General features: G+C 50.6%; 1 protein-coding gene across 3 annotated transcripts in view; it reads right to left on the bottom strand.

The window, feature by feature from the left end:
• trim67 (tripartite motif containing 67) overlaps positions 1 to 12,409 on the bottom strand; it is a gene marked incomplete at both ends in the record, with an annotated part of 298,614 nt that overhangs the window by 230 nt on the left and 285,975 nt on the right. The window contains 7 exons of one of the 3 annotated variants that reach the window (XM_084453494.1): positions 260 to 422; positions 2,514 to 2,817; positions 5,475 to 5,613; positions 6,188 to 6,348; positions 6,822 to 6,893; positions 8,139 to 8,292; positions 9,684 to 9,794. In XM_084453494.1, coding sequence (XP_084309620.1) covers positions 260 to 422; positions 2,514 to 2,817; positions 5,475 to 5,613; positions 6,188 to 6,348; positions 6,822 to 6,893; positions 8,139 to 8,292; positions 9,684 to 9,794 — 1,104 coding nt within the window. Of the gene's footprint in view, positions 1 to 259; positions 423 to 2,513; positions 2,818 to 5,474; positions 5,614 to 6,187; positions 6,349 to 6,821; positions 6,894 to 8,129; positions 8,293 to 9,683; positions 9,795 to 12,409 lie in introns of all 3 variants that reach the window. The other 2 variants (XM_084453496.1, XM_084453495.1) reach the window with 2 other exon arrangements.

The following is a 12,409-nucleotide window of genomic DNA, read 5'->3' as shown; positions in this document are numbered from 1 at the left end:
GCATAGCAATCAAGTTGTATTTCTGTACAAAATAATTTTTCGGTCAGAAAACCAATTGCAACTCTGCTGATGTGCAACATCTGGTTAAGGTTAGGTTATGGTTGAGGTTATGGATAGTTGGTTGAATGCTTATAATTGAGCAGGTACAGACCATCTATATGGAGGCCCTTCAAAATAAAGTGTAGTCTAGTTTTGTACTGTCTGTGTCTGTGTGTGTGCGCGTGTGTGTGTGTGTGTGTGTGTGTGCGCGTGTTCTGACCTGGACATTTCTGTTGAGGCTGACCGCGGGCATGAAGACGCCCTCCAGGTTCTCGAAGGCCATGGGGCCGTGCTGCTCCTTGTTGATGAAGAACGTCAGCGTGTGTTTGTTCAGGTCCAGCAGGATGCCCACCGTGGCGCCCTTAGAGATGCCCCCCTCAGCCCTGCGCAGGTCGCCGAAACACACACACACATTACACACAAAGGACCAGGCACAGGCATACACACACACCTATAGTCAGGCCTATAGTATGTCAGGCATGCTTTTACGATATATACCAAGTAGGTCCCTGAGATCCCCTGGCACTGAACTATTAACGGTTCCTGGAGCCACGACCAAGCGACATGGGGAGGCAGCCTTCAGTTTTTACACCCCCAGCCTCTGGAATACGCAGAAAACCGAAGAATGGCTGAAACTGTGTGAACCTTTCAGTGAGATCTGTGGGCGGAGCAATGAAGCAGGGCAAAGCAATGTCGGCCCATCCCTTCAGCCCGCATGGACCCGGCCGCGAGCCGGCGGTATTTGGCCTCCGAGTGAGAGCCCACGCAACAAAGCTATGGCGCTGTAGGTTGAAAACATCTCCCTCCTCTTTCCCCCTCTCTCTTACTCAGTCAGGTCAAGGAGCTACAGAACTCTACAGGACAGGGCTGCCCAGCCAGACATATAGATGTAACAAACATTTTGTTTATCTGTGGTGTTTACCTGACCTGTCTACCTGTATCAGGGGGAGGGGAGTGATGGAGTCAGAGGGTGCGTTAAGTAGCTGAGCGCTCAGTCAAAAATTCACTTAACGGGTTGCTCTGTTACGCTCAGACTGATGTGCTCAGAGCACAAGTGAGCAGTTTTGAACTATGACCTGTTTGAGCCAAACACCACGTCATAATCATCATCACCTGAGCAAAAAAAAACAAGGGGCGCGTTTTGGCTTGGGAATCGTTGGGACGTTGCTAGCTAATCACACATGATTGACAACAGGTGAAAAGTTCTTGTCTACTAGCAACTCAGCGCTCGGTTAGAGCAGACTGTTAAGTGGTTTTAAAAACCGCTCAGCGCTCAAAGTGAGCATTCTAAGAGTGAGCGCTCAGCTACTTAACGCACCCAGAGAGAAGAAGGTCCCAAACAGCACAGCTGGCAGGGGGAGGTGTGATGAGATGGAGGGAGAAACACAAAATGGAGTGATAGTATGAAACTTGAACTACGTGGGATCGAAACTCTGTAGTGAAAAACTGAAGACGGTAGGCTAAGCTACTATTGCTGCATGGAGGAGATGAGATGGGAATACTTTTCCATGGCGACGGGGTGTAATTAGTAGTCCTGTTGTATTATGGGATGGAGGAGGGAGCATAGTGTTCTCTTCCCGGGAGGTGAAGAGAACACTATTGGTTGCTAGGAGGGTCAGGATGTCTGCCACTTCCTGTTTTCTTCCTCTGTGTGTGTGTGTGTGTGTGTGTGTGTGTGTGTGTGTGTGTGTGTGTGTGTGTGTGTGTGTATGATATCTGTTTCCAGCTGGCTGCCCACCTGCTGACATCAGTGTATTATTTCTGCCTGTCTGACACTCCAAGCTGGTAGCGATGTCTAAATTGGGCTGTGAATATGGCATGCGTGTGTGTGTGTGTGTGTGTGTGTGTGTGTGTGTGTGTGTGTGTGTGTGTGTGTGTGTGTGTGTGTGTGTGTGTGTAACGAACTTCCCACTGATGTCAGGACAGCGGAGTCGCTGCCTGTCTTTTGCCACAGGCTAAAATCTCACCTCTTTAAGCAGGACTACCCTGATCCTTCCTCTTACTCTATCACTTACTGTATTTGTATTAAAGCTGTTCTCACACTTTTACTTTAGCACTGATTGAGCTCTTAGACGCTTGTTTAGAAAGGAGATGGACTTATGAGTTCTGGCTAGTACACTTGACTACTGTACCTATGTTGAATGCACTTATTGTAAGAAGATTGTCTTTTGTAAGAAGCATCTGCTAAATGACGTGTGTGTGTGTGTGTGTGTGTGTGTGTGTGTGTGTGTGTGTGTGTGTGTGTGTGTGTGTGTGTGTGTGTGTGTGTGTGTGTGTGTGTGTGTGTGTGTGTGTGTGTGTGAAGGAGCAGAGCTGCGATTTTCTACAGCCATGATTCTAGATGATTCTAGACGATTCTTTGTCCTCGCTCAACCCAGACAAAATGTCCTACAGGATGCTGCCAGCCCAAAAATAGGCTTCACAAAAAAAAGACAAAACCTGATTGAACACTAGTGAACAGGGAGCGTGTTTACCTGTTGGTGTGGGAGTTGTTGTGCATGAACCAGGAGCGGTTGTTGTCCACGTACATGGCCCAGGCCTTGTCGTCCTTCCCCAGCATCATGTCCTTCATGGTGTTGATGCGCGCCACGCCGAACGCTGGGTCCGGGTGGTTGTCGTAGCGGTCCACTCTCAGCTCCCAGTAGTGCACGCCCTTGGAGAAGGCAGCGGTGCCCAGGACCACGCGGTCGTCGTAGCTGCTGCACGACACCGTCTGGCTCTCGTTGGTCAGGACGATGTCCCGGTGGGCGGAGCTGGGGTCGAAGGTGAACCAGGCCACTGTGGAAGGAAGAGAGTCACTTTCACTCTCTTAGCTGAGGCCACTTAAGACTCAACGGCGTGCCCGGAGGCCGACAGTTTCGCATGTCATCGACAAGAGGAAGCGCGTGTCGCGGGGAGGGTCTGTAGGGTGAACCGGGCCAGGAGGTCAGAGGTCACGCCCCCCCCCCCCACCTCTCTCCTCCAGGGTTGCTATAGAAACCCCCTCCTCAGTACGTTTGGACATACAACGCGAGGGGGGCGAAAGTCCCACTCCCGTGACGATGGAGAAAAATTCATCCGCAGGAGCCTCAGAGCTCGCAATACCAGACTCAGAAATGGCTTCTTCCCCCTAAGCTGTCACCCATCTGAACCTGGCAAACCACTTACCCCCCCGCCCGAACCCTCCACCACATACCCAAACACACTCTACCCTCCATGTTCTCTCACCTCCCAGCATTCACACCCTAACCCCCCCCCCCCCCCCCCGCCCCCCTCTCTCTGTTACAAATACTTCACTCGCAAGTTTATAAATATGTTGATATTATTGTATTTGTATCTGTCGTTATTTTATGCAATGTATGAGCTTATGCGCCCCCCATCCACCCCCACCCCCTGCTGAAGCACTCTATTCGTTCAGTGCCGGCACATTGTGTTAATGACAATACGATTTAAATAGAATTGAAATTCAGCTGCATGTTCTCGTTTAGAGGAAGTCAAACTCTGGATTAGGCTAATTCTCATTCTGCTGCGCTGTGCAGTGCGGTGCGGTGTTGCTACTCCCCCCTGAGACACTAGCTAGCTCCACGCCATCCTTTACACTTGATGGCTTTAATTACCTGCAGTCCTCTGAGACAGAGAGAGAGAGAACCATGTTGGTACTATAAGCACTTATCTGGCTCAACAGCAGACGCTGCACTGAGCTCTCAAGCTGCCCGCCACATGGACCATTGTTTCTGTGCTTTAAGGGATGGAGTTGAGGCTGGGGATTGGGGTTGGGGTTGGGGCTGTGGGTTGGGGCTGGAGCTGAGGCTGTGGGTTGGGGTTGGAGCTGAGGCTGTGGGTTGGGGCTGAAGATGAGGCTGTGGGTTGGGGCTGAAGATGAGACTGTGGGTTGGGGCTGAAGATGAGACTGTGGGTTGGGGCTGAAGATGAGACTGTGGGTTGGGGCTTGGGGCTGCGGTTGGGGCTTTAGGCCTGGAGCCGGAGCTGGAGTCAGTCGCCCAGAGATCTCCCATGATCCCACTGCTGCTGCCGCAGCAGGCAGAGCCTGGCCATGGGTATTACTCTCCACATGTCCTCTCCTCTCATCCCTCCATCCATCTCTCTCTCTCTCTCTCCTCTGACAGACTGCACATCAGTCACACCCCATTAAACACATCAAAACAATCTGTTCAGGAGCCCAAACCTGGCAACATATTTTGAACAGAGCATTCCAGCTGTGGTATTTTCCCTGTTGTGTTTATGGTACTGAGCACCATCCTTGTTGCTGTAGATCCCATAGCATTAGACACACACACACACACACATACACACACACACACACACACACACACACACACACACACAGGCATTAGGAGGAGGCTGTGTCTGCAAACAGCAGGCTAGAGCTCCCAAGAGGACTGGAGGCACAGCAGTGAATAACAGATCCCACACACACATACACCACACATACACACACCTATCACCCCAGGACTCATTAAATCGTTAGGGGGTTTTGCTTTCATCTCTACACGACACAGCAGGAGGCTTTCAGTATAAAGCTCTCAAATCTTCTGTCCTGTTCTCCTCTGCTATCTTCCTCTAATGTTCTCCCCTCATGTTCTCCTATGCTTTCCTCTCTAAAGTTCCCCACTCCTGTTCTCCTCTGTTGTATTCCTCTAACGTTCTCCACTCCTGTTCTCCTCTGTTGTATTCCTCTAACGTTCTCCACTCCTGTTCTCCTGTGCTTTCCTCTCTAAAGTTCTCCACTCCTGTTCTCTGTTGTATTCCTCTAACGTTCTCCACTCCTGTTCTCCTGTGCTTTACTCTTTCCTCTGTAACATTCTCCACTCCTGTTCTCCTCTGCTGTCCTCCTCTAACGTTCTCCACTCCTGTTCTCCTCTGCTGTCCTCCTCTAACGTTCTCCACTCTTGTTCTCCTCTGCCGTCCTCCTCTAACGTTCTCCACTCCTGTTCTCCTCGGCTGTCTTCCTCTTTCGTTCTCCACTGCTCTTCTCCTGTGCTGTCCTCTAACGTTCACCACTCTTGTTCTCTGTGCTGTCCTCTAACATTCTCCACTCTTGTTCTCTGTGCTGTCCTCTAACATTCTCCACTCTTGTTCTCTGTGCTGTCCTCTAACATTCTCCACTCTTGTTCTCTGTGCTGTCCTCCTCTAACGTTCTCCACTCCTGTTCTCATCTGTTGTCCGCCTCTCCTGTTCTCAGATTGATCACAGTCTGTCTGGCCTAATCTAACCAATAAAATAGTCCCCATTTGCAATGAGAAAACCCTGCCAATCCGGCACCTCAGGTTAAACAGCCAACATATTCCAAACGTACTTAAAAGGATTTCAGCTGTTTGAGGAACGGCACCCTTACGATCGTGGATGTGTAAAAAGTCAAGACACCAGCACCGCTGAGCTGGGTTCAGCTTAGCGTGGGAGTGACGTCGCGGGAGCTGAGAGTAATGTTGGCGTACCGTCCGATGTCTTGAGCACCACCGTCTTGCTGTAGGGCCCCACCCCCGTGGAGTTGTAGGCCTTCACCCGGGCGTTGTAGGAGCTGTTGAAGTGGAGGCCGTCCACCGTGCACACCGTCTCCTTCCCCACGTACACCTCCTGAGACACACACACACACGCATGAATATATAGGCCTATATTTACACACATATCCACATATTGAACATAAACATCCACATACTGTACATACGCATGCGCACACACAAACACACACACACACATTCACATACTCGGCATAAACATCCACATACATGCGCATATGCATACAATTATGTTACAAGCACGATCCTGACCATCTGGTGTGTTAGTATATGCGCTGCAGCATATGCAGAATGAATAATAAAAGGCACTATGATAGCAACAACAGTCCTCTGTGGTGACAGCTACTCCACTCTACACAGCGCTGTCTGTAGGCACATTCACATGACTCAGACTGAGACCGTCCACAGACGCCTGATTCTCTTTGATTACATCTCAACAGTGTGTGTGTGTGTGCGTGCGTGTGTGTGTGTGTGTGTGTGTGTGTGTGTGTGTGTGTGTGTGTGTGCGCGCTTGTATGTTTGAGTCTGTGTGAGTCGCGTGTATGACTGTGTGTGTGTGTTTGTGTGTGTGTGTGCGCGTACGTGCATGGGTGCGTGTGTGTGTGGTGCGCATGCGTGTGTGTCCGTCTGACCCTGTACTGCCCCCCGTTGCCGTCGTCCAGCTCCAGGACGTAGCCCTCTATGGGGTTGCTGGGGGGCGCAGTGACCCTCCAGGCCAGCGTGGCGCTGTTGTTCCTGGTGCAGCACTTCTCCAGCTGCAGCAGAGGGGCGGCCGGGACGGCCGACGACTCGACTGGAGGACCGACGGAATGGAGAGACACAGCAGCACGGTTAGATAGACCAGTCTAACAGTATGGGACTGTGGACAGATCACACTGGGGGGGTTAGACATACGGTACATTGGCTAGGGCTGTATTCCACATCAACCACACGTGTTCAGAAGGGGACCTGGTGAGAGCTCCAGGTGTAGGGGCCAGTGGTGGATTTGGAATGCAGCCGCCCTGGGTGTAGGTGGAGGAGGGGGAGAGGTGAGGTGAAGAAGGCGGGGTGTGTCCACACACGCGGGTCAAACTGACATTACGGGGAGGCGAGGCAGAACGTGCATGGGGAAGGAGGAGGAGGAGAAGAGAACATCGGTTGGACAACTGAATTTGCGGTGAGGAGGAAGGTGCGGGAGGTGGAGGTGTGGGGCTGGCAGGTTTTTCCAAGGAGGGGAGAAATAAAGAGGGGACGATTTAGGGGCGAGCATCAGGTCTCGTGAAATACCTCCTGGGCTCTCGGCCTCTGGCTCCCCGGCCCCCGCATGCATTTGTTTCAATAACGGGGCCTCCTGCACATCTGAAACACGATTGGACAGACGGGGTTGGTGCGTGAGACGGGATTGGGCAGAGCCACTCAGATCGGGAGAACCGCTGGTTTCTCCGCCCCCCCCCCCCCCCCCCTGCCCCGGGGGTGCGTCGGCGTCGGCGTGCAGCAGATACTAATCACAGCCAGCCGTACTGATGTGTGAAGTAGGTCACAACCAGATAGGACTATTTATAGTGTGTGTGTATGTGAGATGTGGGGCAGAGTAGATGAATGAAAGCACATATTTTCTGCCTCACAGGGCAAGGAGAAAAGAGGGAGATAATTGTAGTTTCAGTATACATTAAATATACATCGTTCTATTCAAATACAGGGCAGGGTGATGTACAGTAGAATGATACATGTGAGCATGGCTACTCGCTAACGCCTGATAGTGCAGTTGACTGATGGACACAAATGGGGTCGCATCAATCAGAAACTCAGTCGGACGGTTGAAGTGAGTCGGTCGGGGCCGAGCTTGTGGAGAGCAAGATGTGACGACCACTCTGGTCAGCTTGGCTCGAGCAACGCTGTCTCTACAGCAGTCTGACGAGGAAAGGATGAACGAGGAAAGGATGATGATGATGATGATGATGATGATGATGATGACGACCCGAGACAGGGGCCCGATACGCTCGCCGGGATGAGCGGTCAGACCAGACATGGTTAAAGGTCAGCACGCAATCACACTGAGGAGCAGCAGGGATGTACTGTAACCCGACAGAAGCCATCCTTAAATCACTCCGCCCACAATCATGACGTTGAAAACGATGATATGTGGCCAGGCTAGCAGAGATGAGCCCAAACCTCCCATGGGAATTAACGGGAATTCGTGGGAATTAACAGGGATGGGAATAAACTGGAAAACAGAATTTATTCCTGTTAATTCCCATACATTTCAATTTTTTCCCTATTAATTCCCATTAATTCCCTTAAATTCCAGTTGGAATTCCATGGAATTCCCTAGCCCAGAGCAAGACTACATACTGAGAACTGTTATATAGAGGTAACATTTACAGAGATGTTGACTGTATAGAGATCGCCATCCAGGCCAGGGCCAGGTCAATTCAGTCTCATTTCATGGAACTCTGAGATAATCATTTGTTAAAAAGGCGAGACACAACATACATTCAATTGTTAAGATCTGACTAATACATTACACTTCATGAATTTGTACATGAAATGCAAAGGTCTTCATGACTGTGACAGAGGTGAGGGGTCATAGATCACCGGTCTGACCTTTGCTCTGCAGGAAGTCCAGCTGTAGGATGGTCTGTAGGAGGGCGTCGCTGTTCAGGGTCAGGTCAAACTCCGCCCCCACCTTGGGCTCCAGGGCTCCCTTCACCCACTGGTCCTGGGATGAGGTGACCCGCTTGACCAGCGCGTCTGAGATCTACACAATATATATTAACGTATAAATAACGAATAAAACGAATAAAACGTTGAATTTGCACGTGACCTTGAACATCAATCATGTCAATTGGGAACGTCTCAACTTTTTTCACGCTGTCTGGGGATTTTGTGTGCACACGACCCTGTAGTAAGGAGCTGGCGGGGCGTTTATGTATGCAAATTCAGGTGTACAAGAACGCGCATTCAACTTAAGAAGGGGAGCACAGCTGAGAACACTTTGGCGGTTTAGGATCACATTTCCACCCATTCATGAATCCGGCGGGGATCTCTCTTAGGGTTGGTCTTACGAAGTTCGTAAGAAGACCTTTAAGAAGACACTTAAGAAAATGTTCAGGAATGAGGACCAATGATCTCATAGCTCTTTCTGGTTCTCTGAGAGTTTGTGCTTGTATAGAACATCTTAATGCCAGCTGGAGATCTTTTCTACTTAGACCCCACTTTGAATTCCCTTCCCTGCTACACGGAGAGACAGAAAAGAAAGAATCTGACAGAGACTGTCACAGGGCAAAGAGCGCTCGCCGCGAGTCCAATCAACATTTCGAGTGAGAGCGAGGCGTCTTGCCTCAGAGAGAGAGTCTTTGATCTGGGTTTCATCTGCGAGAGCGCTGCTGCTAGGCAACCACTTGCAGAATCTTGTGTTGCACCTTAACATGACGGCCCGGGGTCGCGACCTCAGCGCCGGCTACCGTGTTCAGCATTTAACCTCTGGTACCGGGGATCAACGGGAAAAATGATTTGATTTAACAACGTCGATATCTCACCACAGACAGGTAAGTATCTAGAGTGAGCTGCGAACTGTTGTCCTAGACACTCAGACTCGAGTCAGCGGTTATTAATAGGACATGATGGCTGCCAGATTAGCGCTGCAATGGGACTATTAGGTCGGTTTCTTCCATTGACCGCAGTAACCTTTACTGCCCTGTAGGCGGCTGGGGCATCTGAGAGGAGTATTGGATTGGTTGCTTGGTTTGTTAGTCCTTTAAATTACATTTAAAATTTACAGAACAGCCGCACACTCATGTCTCCTGGCAATTAATATTCTAATTTACTGAACCAAGTTCAACCAACCTTACCGCTCTCATCAGGCTACGGCCTGCGAAGAATGAGAGCTGAAACGTTGGTTGAACTTAAATAAATATGAATATTCACTTCTAAATGTTATTGGTACTGTATGTTGCCCTAGCCCGCACCTCATATTGGGTGTGCACTTAGCATTTGAGTCCTTTAACTTACAAACACACATGACCACCTTCCAAAGCTACCGTTTAGCCAGCTGTGCCACTGTAAAAGCAAGAAATTCAAACTCGGAAAGCCGTTGGAGCCACTTCAGCTGCGTTTGGTCGCGTCTATATGACGGCGTATCCAGCGTACCTGGAGGAACCCGCTGGGGTCGTTCTCCTTGATGACCTCCAGACAGAACTCCATCATGCCGGTGGTCTGGCGGAGCTTCATGGTGCAGTGGGTGATCTGGTCACGCACCACCTGGACACACACACACACACACACAAACACACACATGATACGATATTATTTATACAGACAGACTGACACACAAACACACACAATGATCAACAGATTTAAAAAGGCACTCAAACACACATGTAAACACACGCGCACACACACACATACCTGAACATACACAAACACACACAATCACAATGATGAAGAGATTAAAAAAGGCACTCAAACACATACACATATGTACACAAGCACCAACACTCACACTCACACACACACACACACACACACACACACACACACACACACACACACACCTCTGTATGGTTTCTCTTGGCTGAACTCCAGGGCATTGGGAGAGGGGATTTGGATGGGTGTCAAACTCATTCATTCAGAACTAATTGATATTCAGTGGGCGGTCGCCATGCTATGATGCATTGTTTAAACAGACTCCACACACACCTGCTCATAGACTCCGACCACCACACCACTGAACCTGACAAGTCTGTTTCTTGTATATTTTCTACCGCAGGAAGATGAAAATAGAACATATAAGGTTAATAAATGTCTGTTGCTCTCTAAACAAATCAGGCTGAGGTGTTCCCAAATAATTAGAAATAATGAGATTCATTCTCAGACACACTTGTGTAATTAGTCTCTTGTTAAATACAGTCATAAATTATTCTCCTGTCAGCTGCTCTCCAAATCAAAATAAATCACATGGAAAATGACTTCCATATTGTTGAAGGGTGAAAACAATTAAACATCATTATTGACGACATGAAAGACAAATCAGACTATCAATGATTCGCATTATGTTTTGCACAGGGCCATATTTCCAAGAGTGACCAAATAGAAGGGAAAGCGTTTGATAACATTTGATAATCCCAACATCCCATATAGCAAGTGTCAATCCAGACTAGGGATTATACCAGGACTAGACTGTGTGTGTTGGGAGCAAGCGAGGCCAGGGATGACAGACTACTGAGTTGAGATGAATTAGAGTTGACAATGACATCACTCACACACACACACACACACACACACTCCGAGCCAGGCTTGTCCCAAAAGGCTACAGAAACTGGTGCCTAATGTCCTTCTGTCCTTGTAAGGTCAACAAACGGCTTTCGCTCACTTCACCATATGGTGGGTAAAACCAAGCAGAAAAGTCCTACAATCCCCCCAATCTCCCCCGGTAATCTACCGGAAGGTCACGGACCCGACTCTGTCTTCATCAGAGAGAAACAGAGAAAGCAAACCAGAGCAAATTGGGATGTTATTTGGCCCTAGACAGAGAATACACAGTGGCAGAACACTAGAGAACTGTGAATGACCCAAAAATACCTGTGTACAGACTCAGAGAACACAGCCTCGCCATCGAGAGAGGCTGCCACAGGCTGCACACAAAGTGAGGTGGAAACCCAGCTGCGCTTTTTAACTACCTGTCAACTGTTCCAGAACATCAGAGACACTTCCCACAGATTACAGACACCCCAAAAGATTTTGAAAACATGACTCCTAACAAAAAAACTTCCATATCTGCTGGGTGAAGTACAGCAATGTGCAAACACAACAACTAAAGTTGTGAGCTGTTTATGACAGGAATAGAGCAAGAGATGAGAGAGAAGAGATGAGAGAGAAACCGAGAGAAAGAGAGAGAGAGAGAGAGAGAGAGAGAGAGAGAGAGAGCTTCCCAGCATCCCAACATTACCCTGCGCACTCCAGTGTCAATACCCAAACCTGCCCTCCTCCCCCTCCAGCCCAACAATGACAGTTAGGGTTGTTCCACCCTCAGCCACATCCCACTCCCTGCCTCATCCCAACCTCGAGCCCAGCCCTCCTCCACCCCCTCCAGCCCAGCCCTCCTCCTCCTCCTCCTCCAGCCCAGCCCTCCCCCTCCCCATCCGGCCTAGCCCTCCTCCTCCTCCCCCTCCCGCACAGCCCTCCTCCTCCTCCCCCTCCAGCCCAGCCCTCCCCCTCCCCATCTGGCCTAGACCTCCTCCTCCTACAGCCCAGCCCTCCTCCTCCAGCCCAGTCCTCCTCCTCCCCTTCCAGCCCAGCCCTCTTCCTCCTTCTCCTCCTCCTCCAGCCCAGCCCTCCTCCTCCCCCTCCAGCCTAGTCTGTCCTCAGCCCATCCTCCAACCCCAGTCCTCCTCCATCTCTCCTACAACCCTACCCATCTGACACCCCTTCCCTCCTCCTCCATCTCCTTTCCCCACCCCACCCCACCCTAGCCCTAGCCCTAGTCCTAGCCCCAGCCCCAGCCCCAGCCCCAGCCCCAGCCCCAGCCTCAGCCTCAGCCTCAGCCCCAGCCCCAGCCCCAGCCCCAGCCCCAGCCCCAGCCCCAGCCCCAGCCCCAGCCCCAGCCCCAGCCCTAACCCTAACCATAACCCTAACCCAAGTCCTCCTCTATCCCCTCCTCCAGTCCTACACACCCAAAGCCTCAGCCCTCCTCCTCCATCTCCACCCCTGACCCCTATCTCTCCTCCTCATCTCCTCTCCCGGACCCGGCCCTCCTACATCCATCTCCTCCGACTCAAAGCCAGCAGCTGTCCCGGAGTCCTCCCTCCGATCCCCCCGCCAGCACGTTGCGCTTGGGCCTGCCTGCATGTGACACACCGATGGCTTAGACGAGGCCG

Source organism: Borostomias antarcticus, assembly GCF_949987555.1.
Source record: "Borostomias antarcticus genome assembly, chromosome: 19".
Classification (NCBI taxonomy): Eukaryota; Metazoa; Chordata; class Actinopteri; order Stomiiformes; family Stomiidae; genus Borostomias; species Borostomias antarcticus.
This window is presented reverse-complemented; position numbering and strand designations above follow the sequence as displayed.